The sequence below is a fragment of the Octopus bimaculoides genome, chromosome 7, assembly GCF_046866305.1.
Source record: "Octopus bimaculoides isolate indiv1 chromosome 7, ASM4686630v1, whole genome shotgun sequence".
NCBI classification, from domain to species: Eukaryota; Metazoa; Mollusca; class Cephalopoda; order Octopoda; family Octopodidae; genus Octopus; species Octopus bimaculoides.
In genome coordinates this window covers 4,705,389-4,730,130 of record NC_142934.1, presented here as the reverse complement: position 1 = coordinate 4,730,130, position 24,742 = coordinate 4,705,389, and the positions used below count along the sequence as shown (strand labels likewise).

General features: G+C 36.1%; 1 protein-coding gene across 25 annotated transcripts in view; it reads left to right on the top strand.

The window, feature by feature from the left end:
• The window catches only part of LOC128248317 (uncharacterized), a 167,708-nt gene that overhangs the window by 29,791 nt on the left and 113,175 nt on the right, over positions 1-24,742 (top strand). For all 25 annotated transcript variants that reach the window (XM_089354667.1, XM_089354663.1, XM_089354665.1 and 22 more), the window contains exon 2: positions 20,494-20,595. In XM_089354667.1, coding sequence (XP_089210793.1) covers positions 20,534-20,595 — 62 coding nt within the window. In that variant the 5' untranslated portion in view covers positions 20,494-20,533. The remainder of the gene's footprint in view (positions 1-20,493; positions 20,596-24,742) is intronic.

The window sequence follows — 24,742 nt, the reverse complement described above, 5'->3', positions numbered from 1 at the left end:
TCCTCGTTGCGGGAACCGAAGCCATAGCCTCCATGTATGCCATGGAAGCCCCCAGCACGACGTCCGACATGACCGTTACTAAATTAAAATTCTGACCATGGATTCATTCAGATCCCAGAAACGAGTAAAAGATAAACAATAAACAGGTGTAGGAGTGGCTGTGTGGTAAGTAGCTTGCTTATGAACCACATGGGGTCGATTTGCTCGACTAAAGGCGGTGCTCCAGCATGGCCACAGTCAAATGACTGAAACAAGTAAAAGAGTAAAAGAGTAATAATGATATCAAAAATATCCCTGCATCCAATGTGGCCATATTATGGACTAAAGACTGAGTGTAGTAGGCTAGTGAGCTGGATAAGCATAAATTTGTTAGACACAGTAATTGTTACTAATAATATAATAATGGAAACGAGCCAAATTATCACAAGTTGTTAACACAAACTTAAGAAAGATTGCTTTTGGTATGTCAGCAGTTATGAGGAGATGTCACATCATCTCATTATAACCTCTTCCCCAGCCTACGTAAGCCACACTTGATCTGCGTCTTACATTATTTAATGGCTGTAATACATTTAAGAAACATTTTTTAATGATCTAAATGAAAAACTCTCCTGGAAAGAAGAAATGAATGTTAAACTTTCCTCTACCAGTCAGCCATTTGCAATGAGTGGATGACAACGAAATCATAGCAGTGGTGCACCATCCTGGTGGCCAATCACAGTAACAATAAACATCACAGCTATAAATGTGAGTTTTACATCCTGTTTGGCAGTTCTCTGGACCCAAATATAATCAATTATACTGTTGATCTGAAAGAGTATAAAATTGAAGTACAATAGCCATATAATGTACAGTTCTATATTTAAGAGATGAGGAATTATGTACATTTATTTACATTATTTACATTTGACGGATATTTGTCCTCATCTTGTTTATTGTTAACACAACGTTTCGGTTGATGTACCCTCCAGCCTTGATCAGATGTATTGGGGAAATTTCGAACCTGGGTTCTCATTCGTAAGGTATTTTTCGATGTTATTATTATTATTATTATTATTATTATTATTACACTGGCATATGGTGTAGTGGTTAAGAGCACGGACTACTAACGCCAAGATTCTGAGTTCGATTCCAGGCAGTGACCTGAATAATAATAATAAGAAGAAGAAGAATAAGAATAACATTGAAAAATACCTTACGAATGAGAACCCAAGTTCGAAATTTCCCCAAGAACACCTGCCAGATCAGACTGGAGCCTGGTGCAGTCATCTGGTTCACCAGTCCTCAGTCAAATCGTCCAACCCATGCTAGCATGGAAAGCGGACGTTAAGCGATGATGATGATGATGATATTGATTGAATTATCTCATAGCTCCAAGAACTTCAATGATGTGATTGTTTATTTTCAGAATAACATTGCGGGGTAAGTGTAAGAGGCTGGATCTGGTTGGTTTGAGCATGATGCATGTAGAATATTTATGCCAGATATGGCTAGGTTAAATGCTAAGGAGTTAAGACAGTCTCTTATCTGGTTCTCTTGTTCCGTCACTGCATTAGCTTCCTAATGGGTTCCTAGGCTATCATAGACCCAGAGTCTGTCGCTACCGTTTGTTGGGTCAGTTAGTGACTGTACTTAGTAGTAGTCTGTTGTGTGTAGGTGGCTTTCACTGCAAATAGCCGATGTGTTTCACAAACTCCAGTTCATAGCAATTTTTAAACAGCAATCCTTCAAAGACATCCTACTTGACGTTATCATACTTTATTTAGTACAGAGATATAAAGAAGAAACTGTGCATGTTGGCATAAATATTTATGTGTGTAAATGTTGAGAAAGTGCACGAGAGATAACGGTAGTGACATCTCTCGTGTAAACTGCTTAAAGTGAAAGCCTGGCCATCTTTGGTTGGTTGAAATGGGTTTTATAGTGGACTGGATTGAAGGGGTAGAGATGTATTCTGTCATATCTGACAGCGTAATCAGTGTTAGGACTGGTGCAACGGGAGGGTGGCGGAATCTCATGAGAGATTGCGATGGAATTGACTGCAAAAACTTTCTTTGAGCTGCTCGCACTATATATGCATGTCTGCATGTATATGTGTGTATTTATGTGTGTGTGTGTGTGTGTGTGTGTGTATATATATATGTATATGTATGTATATATGTATATAATAAATAATAGATAGTATTATATATATATATATATATATATATATATATAAATATGTATATGTATATATATATATATATATATATATATGTATGTATATATATATGTATGTATATATATATATATATATATATATATATATATATATATATATATATATATATATATATATATATGTATGTATGTATGCATGTATATATGTATGTATATATATATATATATATATATATATATATATATATATATATATCATCATCATCATTGTTTAACGTCCGCTTTCCATGCTAGCATGGGTTGGACAAAACATATATATATGAATATATGTATGTATAAACATGTCGTGCTGCACAGTAATAAGAGACCTGCTCATAAGGCTTTGGTCAGCCTGGGAGTTGAGTAAAAGACTTGCCAAAAAGAGATAGAAAAAATTTGTACCAGACTTAAAAAATAAATACTGGGATTGATTTGTTCAACTAAACCCTTCGAGGCAGTGCCCCAGCATGGCCACAGTCCAATGACTAAAACAAATTAAAAGTATCAGTGCCATGTTGTGGGACTGAACCTGGAACCACATGGCTGAGATTCAAGCTTCTTACCACACTGCCATGATTGCATCTGGTAAATAGCATGTGGATATTGAGTAAAAAAGAAAAACCCTTGGATGAAAATGTCAGAGGCTGCCTGTGGCATTCAAGTCTACATCTGTAAATATGACAGATGTTCTACCAGTATACCAAAGTAATCCTTTCGAGATATGAGGTTGTGTCCCATGGACAGCTTTTGATATTTTCCATTCGAGATTTTTTAATCCAATTATTTAAATGCTATTATTTACTGCTTTGTGTACTCTGAGACCCCCATTAAAAATTACACACACACACACACATGATGGACTTCCATACAGTTTCCATCTACCAAATTCACTTGCAAGGCATTGGTCAGCCCAGGGTTGACCAATAAGAAGACACTTGCTGACCAATGAGAAGACATAAGTAGAAAACCCTTACCTAAGGTGTTGCGCAGTGGAACTGAACCCAGACCCACACACAAATTACGCACAACTTACACATACATACACTCACACACATACACACACTATTTAAACTTTTAGCAAAAAATACAAAACAAACAAACAAAAATATTGGTTGTCAATCTTCAATCTGTTAATCCGTGATCAAATACAATGAACCTGATCCATAGAAATGTTGTACATTAATCTCCTCTGAAATATTTCCAACACATTCATTATATTTGTCTTTGTCATTCTTCAATCTGTTACCAATAAAATCTGTTTACCAAATGGACTAAGAAGAGACGAAGGTGTGGATCTGTTACAGATACCGTTTATCGTTTGTCTTTTGCTGTTTTTTAGTCATTAGACTGTGGCCATGCTGGAGCACTGCTTTCAATGGTTTTAGTCAAACAAATTGATTCTTGCACTTATTTTTTAAGTCTGTTGCTTATTCTATCGGTCTCTTTTGCCAAACTGTTGCTTTGTGTCCCCCATAACTTAATAAGTTATGGGGACACAAAGCAACACCGGTTGTCATGTGGTGGTGGTGACACACACACACACACACACATGATAGCCTTCTTTTAGTTTCCATCTACCAAATTAACTCGCAAGACATTGGTTAATCTTGGACTATAGTAGAAGACCTTTGCCCAAGGTGTTGGACAGTGGGACTGAACCCCAAACCACATGGTTGCCAAGTGAGCTTCTTAACCACACATCCCATGCCTGTGCCTTGTTTATATATCAGAATAATTCATTAATCTGATATGGTTATTATGTGCTATAAGTTCAAATCCCAGTAAAGTCAACCTTATCTTTCATCTCTTTGGGGCCCAATAATGCTGTCTATTCTCTCCCCCGCCTCTCTGTATTGTACTTATAAGGTCCATTCTTGCCACATTGTATCACAATGATTTGGTTCAGGAATTGCATTAAAAGCACCTGTTTTAGTGGGATTCTCGGTCTTTTACACATTAATTTCACAAATGAGAATCAAGTTGGCCAAACAGCTGAATACCTGTTGTTCAAGACTGACAGAGAATCCACAGTATTTTGCAAAACAGATGGTTTAACCCTTTGTCAGGGTTAAACCATTTTCGTAAGTCTGTCCTTAATGCTCATGCTTGTTTACAGAGGGAAGACCATTGGAGGCCACTGGAAAGATACTTGAAGACCACGGTTGAGAACCACTGGTTTATATAGTCACATGCTGACGTGCACACCTTTTTGTTTGCGCTCTCAGCCTCGACTCATTGGCAAACCCAAAAATCAGCTGCTGGAAAATGAGAGGGGTTGCATCAGCACTTGGTGTTTTCATTATTGATTGTGAAAGAACACAAAAGCAAGGTTAACCTCAACAAGATTTATACTTTGACATCTAGAACAAATATGGCAATGCATTTGACCCTACATTCCAATGGCTACCAATCATTGATAAGACAATCTATTTTGATATAATCTCTCAAACTTAATCTGTTTTATCATAATATAATTAGTCACTGTTTCCTACTTTACAGAGAATTATCACATTTACATATAATATATAGAAAAAGTGAAAAGGGTACAGTGAACTTGGTGGGAGGAAGTGAAATATCGAATGTTTTGGATTCAATCCTTTGTTAGGGGGCAAAGAAAAAGAGAAGAAAAAGAGAAAGAAAGTCAGAGTTTACATCCTCTCAGCTGTTTGACTTTTTCATCTTTTTCTTCTTTTTTTCTCTGCCCCTTGATGAAGGATTGAATCCGAAATGTCCAATATTCCACTCCTCATGCCAAGTACACTGTATCCCTTTCACTTTTTACCATATTTTTTCAAGCCTTGCCGATGCAGAGCTACTAGATTATCACCTGATAATTATATACATACATATATGTGTGTGTGTGTGTGACTGTGTGTGTGTGTGACTGTGTGTGTGTGTGTCTGTGTGTGTGTGTGTGTTTATTTGCACCTCTTGACAGCTGGTATTGGTTTGTTTATGTCCCTGTAAGCTAGCAATTTGGCAAAAAGACCAATAGAATAAGTTCAAGGTGTTGGGTATGTCACGTCCAAACTTCATACCTTAATTATGCTAGAAGGAGATTTAGAGAAGTGCTGAAGATCAATGGAAACCAATAAGATGATCAATCAACCTTCTTATATCATGTATAATGGATTGATGGATAATTCTTCAAACATTAATCATATTTAAGTATTTGATTGAGGTCTTACCTACAAACTTAAACCGGGTTACTTAACCCTTTGCCTACTCAAAGCATTTTCATAACTTTGTCCCAGCCATCCATGCTTGTTGACACACATTTAGTTTGCCCTTGTTTCACGTGTTCTGAGTAACATAAAGCTTTCTTAGTCCCAAGTTACACTTGTGCTTGAAAAAATTGGAGAATATGTATCGTTATATGATGCAAAGATACCAGAAAAACATGTCCTGTGTATTACATGTGATACACAGCACAGGAAAAGGATTAAGCAATTTCTGTTAGAAAAGACAGTTATAATGTGATATGGTTGAGAAGTGTTATGAAAAATGCGTCTTTATTGTGAGCCTATCTGTGACATCAACCCTTTGCCTGTTCAAGGAATTTGTTTAGGTACTGTGTTATATGAAGCTTTCCTTTCATGAGTCCTGGTGGCTGGAAACAAATTAGAAATGTGTATCGAATATAATGCATGGACAAAAGGGAAACATGTTTCTGTGTATCGTGTGAGGCGTAGAACAGGCAAAGGGTCAAACAACAGCAATTGCTTGTGTTTATGGAAATGAGAATGAGGGGATTGTGTGGTACATTTTCATATCAATGTGACAGACATGTTGGAGGAGGAGGTTACACACACATACTGAAATGTAGACAGAATGAAAGATATGGAGAGAGGAGATGACAATCCTGAAAGAAAAGAAAGAGAGAAAAAGAAAGTGAAGAGAGAGAGAGAGAGAGAAAGAGAGAGAGAGAGTGGTGGGTGGAGTATAAATGGTAAATTTAGCTGTGTCTATCCATGAATCATGCTTGAACTGATTAGATAGGAAGAGAAATAGCAAACGAAAAATACTAAACCATATCATGTGCGGGGAGTGAGGAAGGAAAGGCTTGAGTAATGCATTAAATTCTTTCTTTTGCATGGCATTTCTAAGTCTGTCGTAATAAACAGGGAGAAATAAAGGAAAGATTGAGAAAGAAGTGAATGATAGATAGACATAGACAGACAGATGGATAGACAGACATGAATAAATGGATAATAGGTAGACTGATGAATGGACACATGGAGACAGACAAAACAGTTAGATACATTGAATAATGTGTGAATATGTGAAAAGTGAAATTTATATTGGGGACACCAAAAGCAATGTATTTTCAAGTAAATAGTCTGACGTCACCACAAGTTGTTTCTAAGCCAATAAAAGATGTTCTTGCAATCAACCAATCAGAGTAGTTTTTGATCAAACATTAATGTGGACAAACATCAACCTTGAAAGGATGAAAGGCAAAGTTGACCTCGGCGGAATCAGTTGTTCTCAATAATGACACAGTGAAAACAGCCATCAGAGAGGATTCATGTCAAAGTAGTGGCGACTTTCCCCAGAGGCTGAATAAACCTTGGTCCACAATACAAGAGCATCTCAAACAGATTGAGAAAGTGCATAAAGAAGGAAAGGGGGTACCTCATGAGCTGTCCCCCCTTAAGAATAAAGTAGGTAACCGAAGGAAGGATAAATTCATTTGGTTAGGAAGCTCTAACTCATCTTCTCCATTCACAAGACCTAAAACCATCAGGTTTTCTCTTATTTTGGTCACTTGAACAGTTAACCAATTGGAAAACATTAAAAAGCAGGAACATTGTCAAACTGGCACTCCAACCATTTTTCTCTTCTAAAGAACCTGGTTTCTTTTTTTTGCCTGAAGAATCAGAAAGATGGTTTTGAAGTGGGGAAATGTTATTGCTAACAATGACAATTACATTTTAAACGAATAAATATATTTATGATATGTTTTATGTTGATTTAAATGCATCACATGAAATGTGACATTACATTGTGGCACCCCTAGTATATATATATATATATATATATACATATGTGTATGTATGTATGTGTATGTATGTATGTATGTATGTATGTATATAAAGAGTTATTAATAAGAGATTATTAATCTGGGCAAAACACTTCTTAAGTTCTCTGCTAATACAAATGCATCAGGTTAACAAAAGGTTTTCAGATTATTATAGAACTTCAGGTAATCCTTTGTTAAAGTGGTTCAATTTTTTTGAATTGATCAATTGACTGATTGCATAAATGGAACTACGAATGCCTCTGAAATTTGTATCAGTCTACGATGACAAATGAATATGTAAAGCCCTTTATTTATGCTTTTCTTGTATTTATGGACAGAGAGAAAGAGAGGAAAGAAACAATAAAAATGCAGAGAGAGGTAGTGTAGGACATCAGAGAGAGAGAGAGAGAGAGAGAGAAAGTGAGACTGTGTAGGAATGAAAGTGAGAAATGAAAGACTATTAGAGGAAGAGAGAAAGAGAGAGAGAGAGAGAGTGCAAGAATGAAAATAAAAAGAATGAGCAGACCAATAAGGAACTAAAATAAAAATTACTGGAACCAAATTAAATATTTCTTTCTTTGACTAAAATCATCTTCATCCTCTCTCATCACACACACACTCTTTCTCTCTCTCCCCCTTTCTCTCTCTCCCCCTTTCTCTCTCTCCCCCTTTCTCTCTCTCCCCCTTTCTCTCTCTCCCCCTTTCTCTCTCTCCCCCTTTCTCTCTCTCTCCCCCTTTCTCTCTCTCTCTCCCCCTTTCTCTCTCTCCCCCTTTCTCTCTCTCCCCCCCTTTCTCTCTCTCTCCCCCTTTCTCTCTCTCTCTCCCCTTTCTCTCTCCCTCTCTCTCCCCCCCCTTTCTCTCTCCCTCTCTCTCTCTCCCCACTCCCTCTCTTTCTCTTAAATCATGTCTGAAAGTTTCATCAGTATAATCTTCAAATAATTATTCCCCAGGTTAGTTATCTCTGCTTAAGCACAGACATATGAGTAAAAGCATTCCAACAATCCAGCAATGACCATCCCATCTTTTTCTTTTTTCTTTCCAGGCATTGTCTATCTAAGATTGCATTATACAACATAGTCTCAGATATCAGCCTTTTTTTTTTTAGCTTCTTTCTTCTCCCAGAAGGATTAGTAATCAGATCAAGTGGATGATACATTGAGTTAAAAGTTAGTCACTAATTAATGACCAAATGGAATGAGTTATGTGGTTCTAGGAATAGAAATAGGAACGGTTTGGCTATACGGGACAGATATAAATTGGTACAGTGGATGGGTAGAGGATTGCCGGTGTATAGATGAAGCTGATGAGGATGCAAGAAAGAGAAAAAGGGAAGGAAGAATGCATAGTCGTATAGTCTCCTACACACGCAAACACAAAAATTCCTCCCAAGCATGTAGATGCGTTAAGAGGGTGTGTGGGAAGGAGAAGAACATCTGGGTGGGTGGATTGTTTGATGCTAGACAGAAATTCCGAGTAACTTCCGGTTTTGTGGTATGGAGTACAATGCAATAAGCCATGTGTTCGACCTCCTATTATAGTAATGGTTTGTCTGTACGGATTTTCTTTAGAATTCAAAGCCTGTGATGAGAGTTACGATGCTCTGAATTCTGTAGGAAATCTGCAGATAAACTTTAAAATGAGAACATCACACAATATTTATTTCTTTATTGCCCACAGGGGGCTAAACATAGAGAGGACAAACAAAGATTGCATCGACCCCAGTGCGTAACTGGTACTTATCTAATCGACCCCGAAAGGATGAAATGCAAAGCTAACCTCGGCGGAATTTGAACTCAGAACATAACGGCAGACGAAATATCGCTAAGCATTTCTCGCCGCCCTAACATCACACAATATTATTTTTTTCTACTCTAGGCACAAGGCCCGAAGTTTTGGGGGGAATTTATCGACCCCGAAACGATGAAAGGCAAAGTCGATCTCGGCGTAATTTGAACTCAGAACGTAAAGACAGACGAAATACCGCTGAACATTTCGCCCGGCGTGCTAGCGATTCCGCCAGCTCGTCGTCTTAACATCACACAATATTGACTTGTAGGCCTTTAATATACTTTGTAGTGTCTAATGGTCGCAAAACGAAATACTGTGTCCTTGCTAGCCATTAATATTGAAATAGTATATATATGTGTCTATATGGTACCGGAGATGCCTCCTATTCCAATGAACAAAAGTTGCAGTAGGACATTAGTCAAATCACAAAGAACCGGACATTAAGATACCAAACGCGTGTGTATGCATATCTGTATGTATGTGTGTATGTAGGCATGTGATGTGTGTGTGTGTTTGCACTCGTGTATGTATGTGCGGGTGCAAGTATGTATGTGTATATGGGCGGATGCATGCCTGTATATGTATGTATAGACGGATGTATGTCTATGCATGTATGTAGATGTGTGTGTGTGTGTACGTGTATGTGTTCTTTTATTGTTTCCAGTCGTTAGACTGCAACCATGTAAGGTTATCGTCTGCTGGGGTTTAATCAATCTTACTCACTCCTGGACATATTTTAGCCTAGTACTTATTTTATCAATTGCTATTTGTTGAACTACTAAGTTCAACAAAACATAAAAAGACATAACACACACGTTATACATATGCATATATAAGACACACAAATATTCATATATAAACACATATACATAGTTACAAACATGTATGCACCAACAGGTCTAGACACAAATATATGCAAATACACACACACACATACAAATACACACAGACGTATATATATACTCACACACATACATATACGCAGTTACAGTTGTCTAAACGTTTGTGACAGAACAAACATTCAAAAAGCTATTTTCTGTTATGGCTTAGGATTAGTTACTAAAATTCCAGCAATCTCATTGTAAAACATCTGTTAATATCTTAGAAAAATTCTCATCAACTGATAAAAAAGTGAAAAAACACACACACACCCCACGCCACAATTTCCAACATCTATCTATACACACACACACTACATGTACATCAGAGTCTGAACTGGAGAAGAAAAAAATGGCTTGTCAGATTTTTACTGGCTGGGTTTTATTTGGTTTAAGACAAACGAGAATTTAATTTAAAACTTATGGTATTTTAATTTGAAAATAATTAAAAATTATTTTTGGATTAAGAATATTTATCCATAATATACACGTATATGTATGTATATATATATATATATATATATATATATAAACAATATATGAGTATATGCATATATATGTACATGTATGTACATACCTTCATCTACATGTGCACATAGATACATAACTGGGTACATGACGTGGCAAAAGAACATGGACAAAATGATAAACAAGGTACAACAAACAAGCAAGCCACATAGAAACATCTCCTTCATCAGCTGCCACCATTAAAACACCGGCGTTTCACAGTAAGTTTTATATATATATATATATATATATATATATATATATATATATATATATATATATATATATATATATATATATATATATATATATATATATATATACGCACATGCAGAAACCATAGTGATATCCGTTTGGCAGCTGATGATGGGCATATACGTTTGTTACTTTCATTATTCTGGGTTGTTCCTTATTCTTGTGAAGGGGAAAGTGTTTGTTGGTTCATAGTTTGTGGGGATCACTTACATTGGTCTTCTTTGATAATGCTTAGATATTGGTGTCCAGTTTTGAGAGGTTCTGTGGCATAAATAAATACTTAACTAAACGTACTTCTCCAGTTACTCTCCACTAATGTTTTTCATCCATCATTCATCAACTATTTACACCACATCCCTATCCGTTCAGTCGTCATCTCTCTACCTGTTAATCAATATCTTACATACACGCAGCCACTCTCGACTCACTCAGGTCCCTTCCATGTAGATCGACATTCAACATTCAATGAAATATTCTCATTTCATTTTCTCCAGTTTCCAATTGATCTTCCACCATCAATGCCCAGGTTTCCTTACCGTGCAACATCTCCCCCACCTTTTATACATGCTTCCAAAACCAGCTTCTCAACACAAGCTGCAGTTCTTTAAACATTCTTTGAATATATCTACTCTGCTACTGATATATTTCTGTTTTTTTAAACATTATACATCTATGCAAAATGCTTTCTCGATATGAATACTGCGATTTCAGGGCTTTCTGCAGTACATCTGCGTCAAGTATAATATACAAAATACTATTCTGAATTAATACTACTTCCGTTGGTAATAACGAAATTTTCTGTCCCTCACGAAAAAGAAGGAGATTGAGTTCATTTTTTTAGTGTGGTCTGGAGAAAGGGACTGTATTCGCAGCCTTTGTAGGGTCTTTGAGATTGTGAATTCGAAACCATTAATATTCTGTTTAAACTGATGTCAAATCAACGGTAGCGAGAAAGACATGGCTTGAGAGAGCATTCCAGAGTTCCAACGTTTTGGAAAGAAAAGAACGGGTGTAATAGAGAATGCGGGATCTGAAGGGTTGAGAAGAAGGAACATTTAGACAATGCAAATCATTGATAGACAATTTTACTTGTTTCAATCATTGGACTGCGGTCATACGGGGTCGACTTTTCCTGTTACCCTTTCAGGATCGATGAAATAAGTACCAGTCAAATATTGGGTCGATGTAATCGACTGGTCTTCTCCCCCCACAAAATTTCAGTTCTTGTGTTTATAACAGAAATGGTTATTATTGTTATAGGTTGACTTACTTTTGAGTCTGCTCTGTAGCCGAGTATTTCCACAAGAAGAAGAAACTGTCAGCCATTTTGTTTTTGGAAACGTTATTCCTTTTGCTCTCGATATGGAGATTTTGTTATGCTTGCGATAACATCAAATTTTAATTTCCCTACCAATTCACACTCATTAATTGCTTCAGTGCCTCATTTCAAATTGGCTTCTATTTTGAGAACCCGCTGGGTGTACGTGCACCCAAGGGTTCTGAAGGGAAGCTCTTGAATAGCAGAAATTCTTTTGGTTTTAATGAAGAAAAACCATTTCTCCCTGAAGACAGACTCTTTGCTGATTTTACTCTCAGACGGAACACATTTCCTCGTTCAGACAAGATATTAGAGTAATACAATACAATCTACTTTATACATGTTTCAGTCATTGGACTGCGTCCATGCTGGGGCACCGCTTTGAAAGGTTTTAATCAACCCAGGGACTTGGTTTTTTTTTTTAAAGCTTAGTACTTATTCTTTGCTGAACCGTTAAGTTACTGGTACGTAAGCAAACCAACACCGGTTGACAAGCAGTGATGGAAGAGGACACGCACGCACGCACACACACACACACACACACACACACACACACACACACACACACACACACAATCACTGCTTAGTTGTTGTTTAACCCCGAGCCATCCTTGAATATTCAAGAGCGTTCCATCTATGACCATCCTCGATTATTTTTCAGGCATGGTGTACTGAGGACTATTTTAGCCGATGTGACTTTCTTTTAAAGCTACTAGGGTATGATATGCGGAATTTAGCTGTTATTTCTAGCAAGTCAGACGACGTTGAGGTTCCTTTGATATTTCAAACATTGAATATAAACTATATCTGTGTGATATTTAAAACTCTGCTAGAAGAATTGATAACATTTTTCATTTTTTATCTATTGTTGTTCATTAAGGTATTTCAAATGCGTTTGTGTATCAAGTTGTTACATTTTAGTTGGTTATGGAACAATTTTGCTATTAAAGACAAGATAAACCTTCTCCAGATCACCATTAATTTGTACCTCTCTAGAGTTGACAAAATACATAAACACGAGGTAAAATAATATAATGAATGTTACAACAGACCAAATTGTCTTGGAGAATACTCCATATCGTGTAACTGGTATCCTTGGAAAACAGACAACTGCCAATGTTTCCATGTAGAGAGTCATACACGCCATTTTGTTTTACTGAGTTGTCAGATAAATTCGTTGGGTTTTTTTCTTCTTCCTTTCTGTTACTCTATCATTATATGTTTGAAAAGAGGTAGAATTTATTCAAATTTCGGAAATGATAAATAGAATTTGTGGAGGAAGAATACAGCTGCCAAATAACCATAAAATGCTACTTTTTTTGCGTTAACCCGTTAATTCCCACTGTCCTATAAATAGGACACTAAATGAGAACATTAAATAAGCTATATCACATTATCTCAGTGTCCTATTTATAGTACACGGAGTATTTCCATTTCTACTTCAAGTAAATGAGATTTAATAATTTTTTTTTTTTCATTTTAACTTATTTTCAATCATCTGTAAAAATTTAAAAGTAATATTCAGAAATTTAAGTACTCTGGGACTTAATGGGTTAGTTCAAATGGCGTTCATTGAAATTAGTGATTGTTGATGTGTTGTACAAATCTTCAAAGAACTGCTTTCCACTCGTTTTTGGCGTCAATTTTCATGCATTCCCCGCCCCCAGATATTAACAGAGTTTGATGTTTGGCATAAGTCTATGGGAGATAACTCCCGTTGTTAACAAGCTTAAGTGAGACGAAAAGAAAAAAAATGTTTTCTCTTCTTTTTCGTGAATAAATAAAGTTTGTTGAAATTATGACATGGTTTGTACACAGAATATAAAGGGATGACCATTTGGCAAGCAATATAGGCAAGCTGTCTGGAATTTTAAAACAGAGGAACGGGAATGGTGTCCTGATAATTATTTCATAGTATTTGAGTTGAGTTTAAAATATATAAAAAAAAAAGGAACAAAACAAAACAGTTTAGCATTTTGTTAATATTTCGATGAGAATTAACCCTAAATATATGATTTTTATTTTATGCGCCCTTTTAAAGCCTAACCAGGCTCATGGGCCCGGTTTCCATGGCGTATGTGTTTCCCCCAGCTGGACGAGACGCCAGTCCATCGCAGCGTTACCCAAGAAACAGGAAGAAAAAGCGAAAGTAAGAGTACAACAGGGGTCGTCACCACCCTCTGCCGGAGCCTCGTAGAGCTTTAGATGTTTTTGCTCAATAAACACACACAACGCCCAGTCTGGGAATCGAAACCGCGATACTCCGACCGCGAGTCCGCTCCCCTAACCACTGGGCCATTGCGCCTCCTAAATGTATGAAGCATTGATCAAAGATCTAATATCTCACGATGTTAGACTTTAGTAAAAAAAATCCGATACTGTTTAGGCTGCGTTATTTAAAAAAAAATAATTAATTAAACTACAGTGTAGTGAAGGTTAAAAATTCTTTTAAAAATATGTCAGAAATTTCCGCATTAAAATTCGCTATGAACGAACGAAGCAGTTTTAGTTCAGAATAGGAATTTGCGTATCATATTTGGAGCAGATAGGTCGTTGAGAGCCTGATAAACTGGGATATTCGTCTCAAGATAGCATCTCTTATTGACGTATAGCGCTTGTCGCTTATAATTAATTTTTACCGAGCCTGGCGGCTATTTGTAACATTAGTAAAGTTTGTTTTTTAATCACTGTTTTACTATATCAGTCCTGGTTGATTTTGTCTAAACATGCATTTGATAATAGATACTTGCTACTGACGAATTCTAAAGATGCAGACATGCTCATTTAGTAATGCCGTTATCGTTGCTGGACGATTTTCGTCTGCTACTGATATATTTGTGTGTTTTTAACAATGTACGTCTATAAGAAATACTGTCCCGGGAAAAATACTACAATTAATTAGGCTTTCAATGATGTATAAGATTTAAGTATGATGCACAGATTGCTATTAACACATAATTTTAAAAATAAGAGTGTCGGGCAGGGCATAGTGTTGTTGGTAACATGGCTGTCTGGCAAGCGTTAGATATATAACTTAAATCCGCTTTGTAACCATACGATTTTGGTTTCAGTTCCATTGGGCAGCATGTTGGACAAGTGTCTTCTAATATAGCTCTGGGCCGACTAATATTTTGTTAGTGAGTTTGATAAATGGAAACTATGTAGAAGCCCGTCGCATATTTCACGTTTGTGTGTGTGTGTGCTTTTGTCTCCCTCACTGCTTGACAATCGGTGTTGGTTTGTTTATGTCTCCGTAATTTAGCCGTTCGACAAAAAATACAAAAAGAATAAAGACCAGACTTAAAAAAAAACAAAAAAAAAACGAGTCGATTTTTTTTTAAAACTAAAAGCCTTCGAAGTGATGCCCCAGCATGGCCGCACTCCAATGAGTGAAACAAGGGAACGATAAAAGACTGTTTACAAAGGCAAAAATGTAACAACACCGAAGTTCCATAATTTGGTGAGAATCGCATGAATTAAGAGTTAAAGAAAATTGTGCAAAAAGAATGGTGACGCTAGGCGAGCAGAAAATCAGAAAAATGCAGGACAATCAACAATTTTGACCCACTTGAGGGTCTTGTCGTGGCGAACACACACACACACACCGTGTATTTATTTGTTCAATGTATTTTTAAGGTATATGCACACATCTTAAGCATTTTTAAATATAGACACGAGCCAACAAAAAGAGTTTCGTTATGCGAGTCACTTGAATTGTTGCTTCAGCCGTCAAAATCTTTCCACAAACAAATCCCTACCAACTTTAAGTGCTGGGACCGCATGTTTCAAGTCTTAATTCTTGGGACAATACAAACTAACAAAGGAGCGTTTGTGAAAGTCATTTAACTTGCTAAGACAGCAGCCGAACATTTTCGTTAAAATATCTACAATCACAAACGTTCGAAATGTGTCCCGAAGTTACGTAATCTTTGTGACAACATTTTAAGACAACATTTTAGGACAACAATGAAGAAGGTTGCCATAGCTAGAAACAAAAAAAGAAAAAACAAAAATCTTATGGGTTGTCAGATAGATTCATTCGTTTTTCTCCAGTTGGCACGCTATCGTCAATATGTTTGAAAATGGGCAACTTTTTATTCAAATTTCAAAAATGATAAACAAAAGTTTTAGAGGAACAATGGAGCTACAGAATCCCTTGAAATACCTCGATAAAGATATTTTTCGCATCAATTTAAATTACATGAGAAAGATTAAAGAAAGGTGTAAAACCACGAACGAATTTATCTGACAACTCGAGAGATATTTGTGGAGGTTTGCACCTGATTTCACAAAAGCTGGAGAACACCTGAACATTGAAATATTTTTAAAAACATTACCAACGTTTTAAAGAATGATTGGGGTTGGGTGCCGTCTATCAATTTGAACTTAGTGTAGTTACAGTTAACTTTATAACCACTGTGTAGTTAATGAGCTCTTTTTGCAACCACGTGGTTTCCAGTTCAGTACCACCGCGTGGAATCTAACGCAAGTGTTTTCTAATAAAGTTCCGAGCTGACCATTAACTTGTAAGTGAATTTGATAGACGTAGCTTGACGTGTGTGTGTCTTAACAACTGTTGCTGGTTTCTTTACGTTCGCAATAGAATAAGCAGCAGGCTTTAAAATAGATAAGCACTGGGATCGATTTATTCGACTAAAACTTTTCAAGGCGGTGCCCCAGCATGACCGCAGTCCAGTGACTGAAACAATTAGAACAAAAAGAAAAAGAAGAGAAAAAAGGGGGAAAAAAAAGTCATGTGCGTTAAAATGCATTCACTTTTTTAATGAACAGAAACTAAAATATTTTTCAATGATGCCATGCTGGGGCAACCACTTGGAAGAATTTTCAGTCGAATGAACTGACCCCAGCAGTTATTTTTTAAAAGCCAGTACTTACTTTGTCAAACTTTTGCCGAACCACTAAGTTACGGGAATTAAATACACCAACGCCGGTTGTCAAGCGGTGGTGGTGGACACACACACACACACACACACACACACACACACACACACACACACACACACACACACACACATCAATAAATAAACCATGCTTCCATACTTATTCATCTGAAAATGCAGGGTGATTTATGGAAGCCCCTACCAATTCGTCCATTTTCGTTGTAAGAAATATATCATTTATAGCATAGGTTCTCAAAGTGGGCGCTACCCCCCCCCCGGTGGGTAATGAGACGGTTCAGATGGGCGCTGGTGTCTAAGGGGGTGGGGGACAGTAGAGAAAAAGGAGGCGTTGGGAGGAAAGCAGTGGATTGGGGGACGCTATGAATTAATTTTAATATTATTATATACAAATTATATATTATATTAAATATCAAATGATTCATAGTATATATATAAATTAGTGAAATATAAAATATTTATTTATACATAAAAACAGGGGTGGGGGCACTGAGGGTATTACGTGGACATGAGGAGGGCGGTGGCCCAAAAGGTTTGAGAACCTCTGATTTATAGTATAGAGCAGTGCTCCGCAACCTTTTCTCACTTGCGGGACACTTATATTCTTTTCGAAATTCGGCAATACACCTGAACTAAAAGTATAAGGAAAAAAATTATGTTCTGGTTACACTGCGGCACACCTAGCATCGTCTCGTGACACACAAGTGTGCCGCGGCAAACCGGTTGCGGAGCACTGGTGTAGAGAGACCCATTTCCACGAAAGCGAAAAATGCGTGCCAGTGAAGGGAAACAACTATTGTTAGTTTTCTTACTGGATCCTGCACTCCCCCGACTTTGTTGCCACAGTTACAATTTCATCGCTTTATCTGCGAAAGATTAGCAATAGTAATTATTGCAGAGTAGCAAAATGTCTTTGTTTATTTTTGTTTTTATACAGGAAAATTTTAAAATATCCAGTATACGCAACTGAGGCAATATTTAATGAAAATAGCCATCTATGTATCATACTTAATATATACAGATTGTCGAAAGGCCAGTTACAGGTGTATTTATTCTAAGAGCAATTCTTATGAACTTGTGGGACGAATTTTCCTCTCCCTCTGATATTTATTGTGTTTTAAACACAGCACTGAGATTAGACTGTCGTAGGAAAGAATCGCATGCCGCATTCCAGTCTGGAGACCTAAGAGTGGGCCAAGAACGAAATGGTCGGATAATATCCATAGTTTCAGGTGGTCACGCTTGGAGTTCCTGCTGGAAAGTGTAACGACAGTTGCTTCTTATAAGACCTTATGAAGGAGGGACCTGAGGTCTCTACCCTCATGTACTCTCTAGGAATAGTGGGCAGAGAAAATGGATGGATAAACACAGCCCATTCATAAGAGTTGTTATCTCAGGACAAATTCTACAGTAACTGGCCTATTAACGCTATATATACATTAATTATGATATATAGATGACTATTTTAACATGCGTAATATCTGTGATACTTCTAAAGTGAGTTCTCTGTATAACGATTTAAAATCCACTCACCAACTCTGAATTTTTTAAAACGTACTCCACTGATAAATTCACTCAAAATAATACCTCGATGAAAAACGATATCACCTGTTTGGTCTAAACTTAGCATTAGCTTGTATTAACTTAAAACTTTATAATCTCTGTCTTTTCTCTATCTCTCACTTTCTGTTAAATTCTACATTTATAACGTACCGCCTCTAAATCTGTATGAGTATTGGATTTCTTGATAAAGTCTTATCTGTAAATAGGTCGGTAGTATGTACTTTTCCTTAAAAGAAAAGAATTTTCGAAAAACACCGTTTTAATTCGTGTATAAGTCATGTCTAACTTAAGTGTTAAATTTTGGTGCAAAATTTTTTCCCTTCAAATTTTAGCTTTGCCCAATGGATATGTTGCGCCCCAGTCTCTTCATTTAAGTTCAAGTATAGAATAGTGCAACTTTTAAACGAATAATTACTGTAATTTTACATTTATTCATCTGCAATCAAAAGGACCCTGCCAACGAAAGTATAATTGCATAGTGTAAGGGGAATAACTCCCACATGACTTTTTTTCTCTGCAATGTGGCTTCGTTAGGAGAGAGAGCTTGATTAAAAACACAATTTTGTAATTTATATCCGACGAAATTAATAAAAATAATTAAAAAAAAAAAATTATTTCACACATTCAGATTATTGTTAAAATGAAAACATTTTCGTTTAAAATGTCCAGCTTATTGTTAAGAAAGAATCATTTCTTCTCGAGAAGAAAGTGAGACGGGGAGACGGGGAGAAACCTACATATTGTAAATTTAAGCTCCCCTGCTTTAGAATGACAAATCTCTCTCTCTCTCTCTCTCTCTCTCTCTCTCTCTCTCTCTCTCTCTCTCTCTCTCTCTCCCTCTTTTGCTACTTTTCTCATTCTGTTTCTCTTGGTACCATTTTACTTACATATCTAATATATCTTAAAAAGATGACACATATTTAGATAATTGTTTATACGTACGTACATACATGCACGCAAACAGACATACACACACATACTCATATACATGCATATATATATATATATATATATATATATATATATACACACACACATACAATTTCTCTCTCTCTCTCTCTCTCTCTCTCTCTCTCTATATATATATATATATATATATATATATATATATATATATATATATATACATATATATATATCATCGTAAATATACAGGGATTAGCATTGAGTTGCTTCTCCAACATACTGAAAATTTAGAAATAGCAGTCAAAAAACTAACTGATTCTAAACTACAAATTTTTCTCTAAATGGATGGCGATATTTATGGCGCACATAGAACAAAAAACCAGAGTGAAAAGCAAAAACAAACCTGCCTTTAGTTAATTGGATACGAACGTTTCGCGGTTAAGATATTAATCTATTCCGTCTCATCAGCCCAAAAAATTTGTAGTTTAGAATCAGTTAGTTTTTTGACTGCTATTTCTAAATTTTCAGTATGTTGGAGAAGCAACTCAATGCTAATCCCTGTATATTTACGATGATAAATGATTTTACCGATAAAGGTTTTTTTCATACTGAACTACTTGGCATAATTGTTAATTATTAATTCTATTACTAATTGACGATTCCCTGCCCTTATTCTTGTATAATATATATATATATATATATATATATATATATATATATATATATATATATATATATATATATATATGAGAGAAGAGAAAGAGAGATGTAATCCAAGAACTATAATTGTTATTGCGTTTAAATATCTGCAATGTACTAAAACTCGTGAAGGAAAATAAATCACATTTTTCTTAAATTAAAATTTTCCCTGTTGCTGTTTTTCTTTTCTGACATTTAATTCACAATTGTTTTAAATGTTTAATTGTATTTATTTGTTTGAAAATGGGATTATTCTAGTGATTTTATAAATAAGATATATTAATTAGGATATAAAATTCTTCATTTTGTTATTAAACAATTCTTTAGGCTTGATTAAAGAAAATTCATCATAAAAACTTATTTCACCATGCACACACACAGACACATGCGTGTGTATGAAGATAGTAATGACCCTTTTTTTCTCTCTTCTTCTTACAGTGAATCCCTTCTTTTTCGAAGCTTCCCAGACTAAATAGCCATGAGTTCACTCGAAGAACGCCGCGAAGCCCGCCGCAGAAAGCGTATGCAGGAAGAAGCAGAGTAAGTTATAATAAATGTTCCCTAAATTATTTCATGGTCGTAGCATGAGACCTTTCACTGGGATCCCTACACTTTAATCTCACTTTCACAAATGTCGGTTTTTCCAAGGTTTATTCTATTTAAAGTCTTCAATCGTTGATATTTCTCTTTTCTACATTTTATATTTACAAATGTTGAAACACAATAATAAAAGATACATAAATAAATTTTTTTGATTCTGAAATGCGATGTGATAATGCGAATATCGCATTATCAGGCGTTTGAGAATTAAAAAAAATTATTTCTGTATCTTTCCATACATCTCAACGTTTCTAAAACAAACCGTGTTTACTTTCATCATAAGTTACAATAATAAAATGTTCCCGGCTCTTTATTTATTAACCTTTATCTGTTTTTCTTTTTTAAACTGTTCTCTTTTCTGTTAAATTATATTTTGGAAGGTATTTAATATTCAACTTTCAGCCACAAGATTTATCTAAACGTGTAGAAGAAGAAAATAAAAAAGAAAAGCTCAAATGCTTATCCTGTGTATCACATATGATACACTGGACATATCACCCCGGTGTCCATGCATCATACACAATACGGATCCCTAATTGTTTTTGGGTGGGTGGGGCTGGGTGGAGGGAAGGACTTCTGAAAGGAAAGCTTTATATAGCTCAGAACATGAAACAAGGGTTAACTTCAAGTCTGGAAAGTAGCATGGGCGAAAGGGTTGAAAATATCAGGTGATTTGAAAACTCCAGACCACCTTCTGAAAAATTCTCTTGACTGACGTTTTCATATAAATTTATTTTAATTTTTTAGTATTTTCATTTCTTTTAATCCACACCATTATTCTTTAATCTTTTGTCAGTGTCTATAAACAAGGGACATTACTCTGTTTGCCTTATGTTAGCGTCAAGAACTCTCTAACTTTATAGCTGAAAGCTCTGAAGAAAATAGTAACTTAGCTTACAACATTTCATAACAGTTTAATATATCGTTATCTAAGCTATCAATAAAAACAATATTTATGAAATAAATAAAATTAATTGCTCTGGGCTTTTTTTTTGGTAATTAGATATATCCATTAAGTAAAGAATTAAATTTACAGACTTCAAAACAGTAGACCTTTCGAAGCTGTTCCCTACCCCATATTTGAGTTATGTACTTCAAATCAACAAAGCGCTTGTTAATTACATCCACAGCTCTTGTTTCTTGAAGTCGTAAACTGCACCTTTCATGATACCTATTTGAACATTGGGATACGAACTGTCAATCTTTCGGTGAATGAGCTGACTCCCCGTTGGGCAGAAGCAATGCTTAAAATAATATTGAAGCCTGATCTAATTTACACTTACTCTCAGTACAAAAGTATCAAAGAAAATATCTGTACCCCATGAAGTAAGTTTCTATATATATATATATATATATATATATATATATATCCTGAGCAATAATCCTTTGAGATCTCAGATGTTTTTTCTGAATCTCCCTGATTCTTTTAATGTGCTTGTTACCTGGTATTAAATTGATATTAATTAATATCCAATTTTTTTACCCTATTTTTAAATTTATATATATATATATAACACCTCGTTCAGAGATTTAACATTGCTTATATATATATATATATATATATATATATATATATATATATCTAACACCCATGCAAGCATGGAAAATGGATGCTAAATGATGATGATGATGATGGCAATGTTGTCCATGGGAAGGGCAAGGGGCCGTATGCAAGCCAGCAGAGGATTCAAAGCCAGAATTTTCCCTCTCTTGAATGAAATACCTTCCAAAGCTGATGAGTTCTATCCACCTGAAGCACCATTTTTAAGGAACCAGGACCTGCCTTTGCCGTTTCTCCTCTGAGTGCAGATGGTTTTGCTGGATCTAGAAACTAAGTCCTACGAAAAGGCCTGGAGTTGGACATGGTTATCAGAGGCTGTCCAAGATGCTTGCTATGAGAGAAATATTTCTTAGCAGTGAGAGATTCCTCCCCACTACCACACCCCTGCTTTATCACTTTGCTGTACATATATATGTGTTTTGTGTGTGTGTGTGTGTGTGTGTGTGTGTGTGTGTTTAAGATGTGGCGTTCTCTTTTGTCATAAATGACAGATGACATGTGATCAAGTGTTTGTGCGGTACATCAGCTCACTCCCCACATCCCCACATCCCCATCAAATTGACATTGTCTGTACAGGTGCATGACATGCCACACGTCAGATGTTGAAGTGATTGCAGAGCAACGTGAAATGAAGTGTCTTGCTCAAGAACACAACACACCACCCAGTTCAGGAATTGAAATAGTGGTTAGCATGCAACACTCTAGCCACCAGTCCATGAACCTACACACACACACACACACACACATTGTCAAGTGTATGTACCTGTGTGTATGCATATGTGCATGTATGTGTATATATATATATATATATATATATGTTTTATTTGAGTTAAAGCCAACAATGTGTGGGTTAAATAAATACGTTAATCTGATTCTATAAACGAAGCATGATAACGATTAAAAAAACAAAACCCAACTCTTTTGTCATAAAAAGATTTAAAAACAGCCTGTTATATAATTTTAACAAATTTACAGTTTTTTGTTTTCAGTTCTAAGATGAAAAAAAAAAATCAAAATAGAACAAATTAACAATCATTAATTATATTTAAACAGTTTCTCAAATATACCTGAAATAACAACTTACCTCAACTAATTGGTGTTTATTTTCCATTTAAAGTACTCAGCTTTGTCTTATTGTGTGATTTCTCCTTGTAAACCTTATTTTCAAAGTATGGAAACTGTGTTGTTTGTTTTATATATATATTTATTATTAATATTTCTTTGTGTTGTTTTGTGTGTGATATCAACTGTGTGATGCATTGGTTGGTCATAAACACTGTGAAAATCAACCCCCCCCCCCGTTTTGGGGTTTTTTTTTTCTATGTTCCTGTTGTTACACATTATGCAATTATAAATAGAGCATAAGTAGATTTTATTTCCTTCTTAGAAGTAAGTTAGTTGTCTATTAATTAACTCATCTATGCGCATAGACACACACACACACAAATCCTACCGACATACACCAAACACACTTGCACACACACATATATCAGAAATATATATGTGTGTGTGTGTGTGTGTGTTTGGTGTTAACAGTGGTTCCTTGCAGCACTCTCCTGTTACAATGACAACAATAATCATTCGTCTAAGTTTAGCCAAGATATTAAATGATGCTACGTAAGACGACTAGAGTGAGACGATGTGGAGGTTGTGCATATATGATGTTATCATCTTCCCTTCAGTATATAAACCTTCATCCACATGTAGTATTATGTTGGACTACTTTATCATCTGCGTTCATGCTCTGTTAATGCAACTGGATGTAAATTAGAGGAGATTTGGCTGCTATTTCTACCATATCGAGTGATCACATAGAGGCAGGCTCCCTCAGCATTGCAGTGAAAAACGTAATGGAGTATCCTAGAGGACCCTGTCTGATGTTTTGTTTAGCTCAGTGTCATATTCTGTGCATCAGGTGGGGAAAATGAGAAAATATGTCATCTGTTGGCCATGGCTGTGTAGTAAGAAGCTTGCTTCCCAACCACATGGTCCCAGGTTCAGTCCCATTGCATGGGGACCTTGGGCAAGTGTCTCCTACTATAATCACAAAACCTTGTGGGTGGATTTGGTAGATGGAAACTGAAAGAAGCCCATTGTATGTGCGTGTCTTTGTGCCTGTGTTTGTCCTCCACCACCACCACCACTACTTGACAACTGGTACCGGTGTGTTTATCTCTCCACAATTGATTGCCTTTTTGTAGGACCCTAATCTGGTGAGAAAAAAAGTGATGTATAGGGGGAAAAAGGTCCCTGTTTGCCTTCATGGAAAGACAAACCTGAATGACTCCACAATTTCACTGGTGCTGATGATGCCAAAACGATGGACTCAAGATCAAATTCTAGTCAGTCAATCCAGTTGGTGGGACCTCACATTCCTGGGGGGAACAGTGTGCTGTGAAGCCATTGACAGGAAGGCCCCAGAATGGTGCTCATTCTAACCTACAGGTATCTGGGATGTAGAACTTCCAATTGGTAGCACAACACTTGCACAAGAATTGTTTGCAAGTCTCTTTGAGTAGAAGCAAC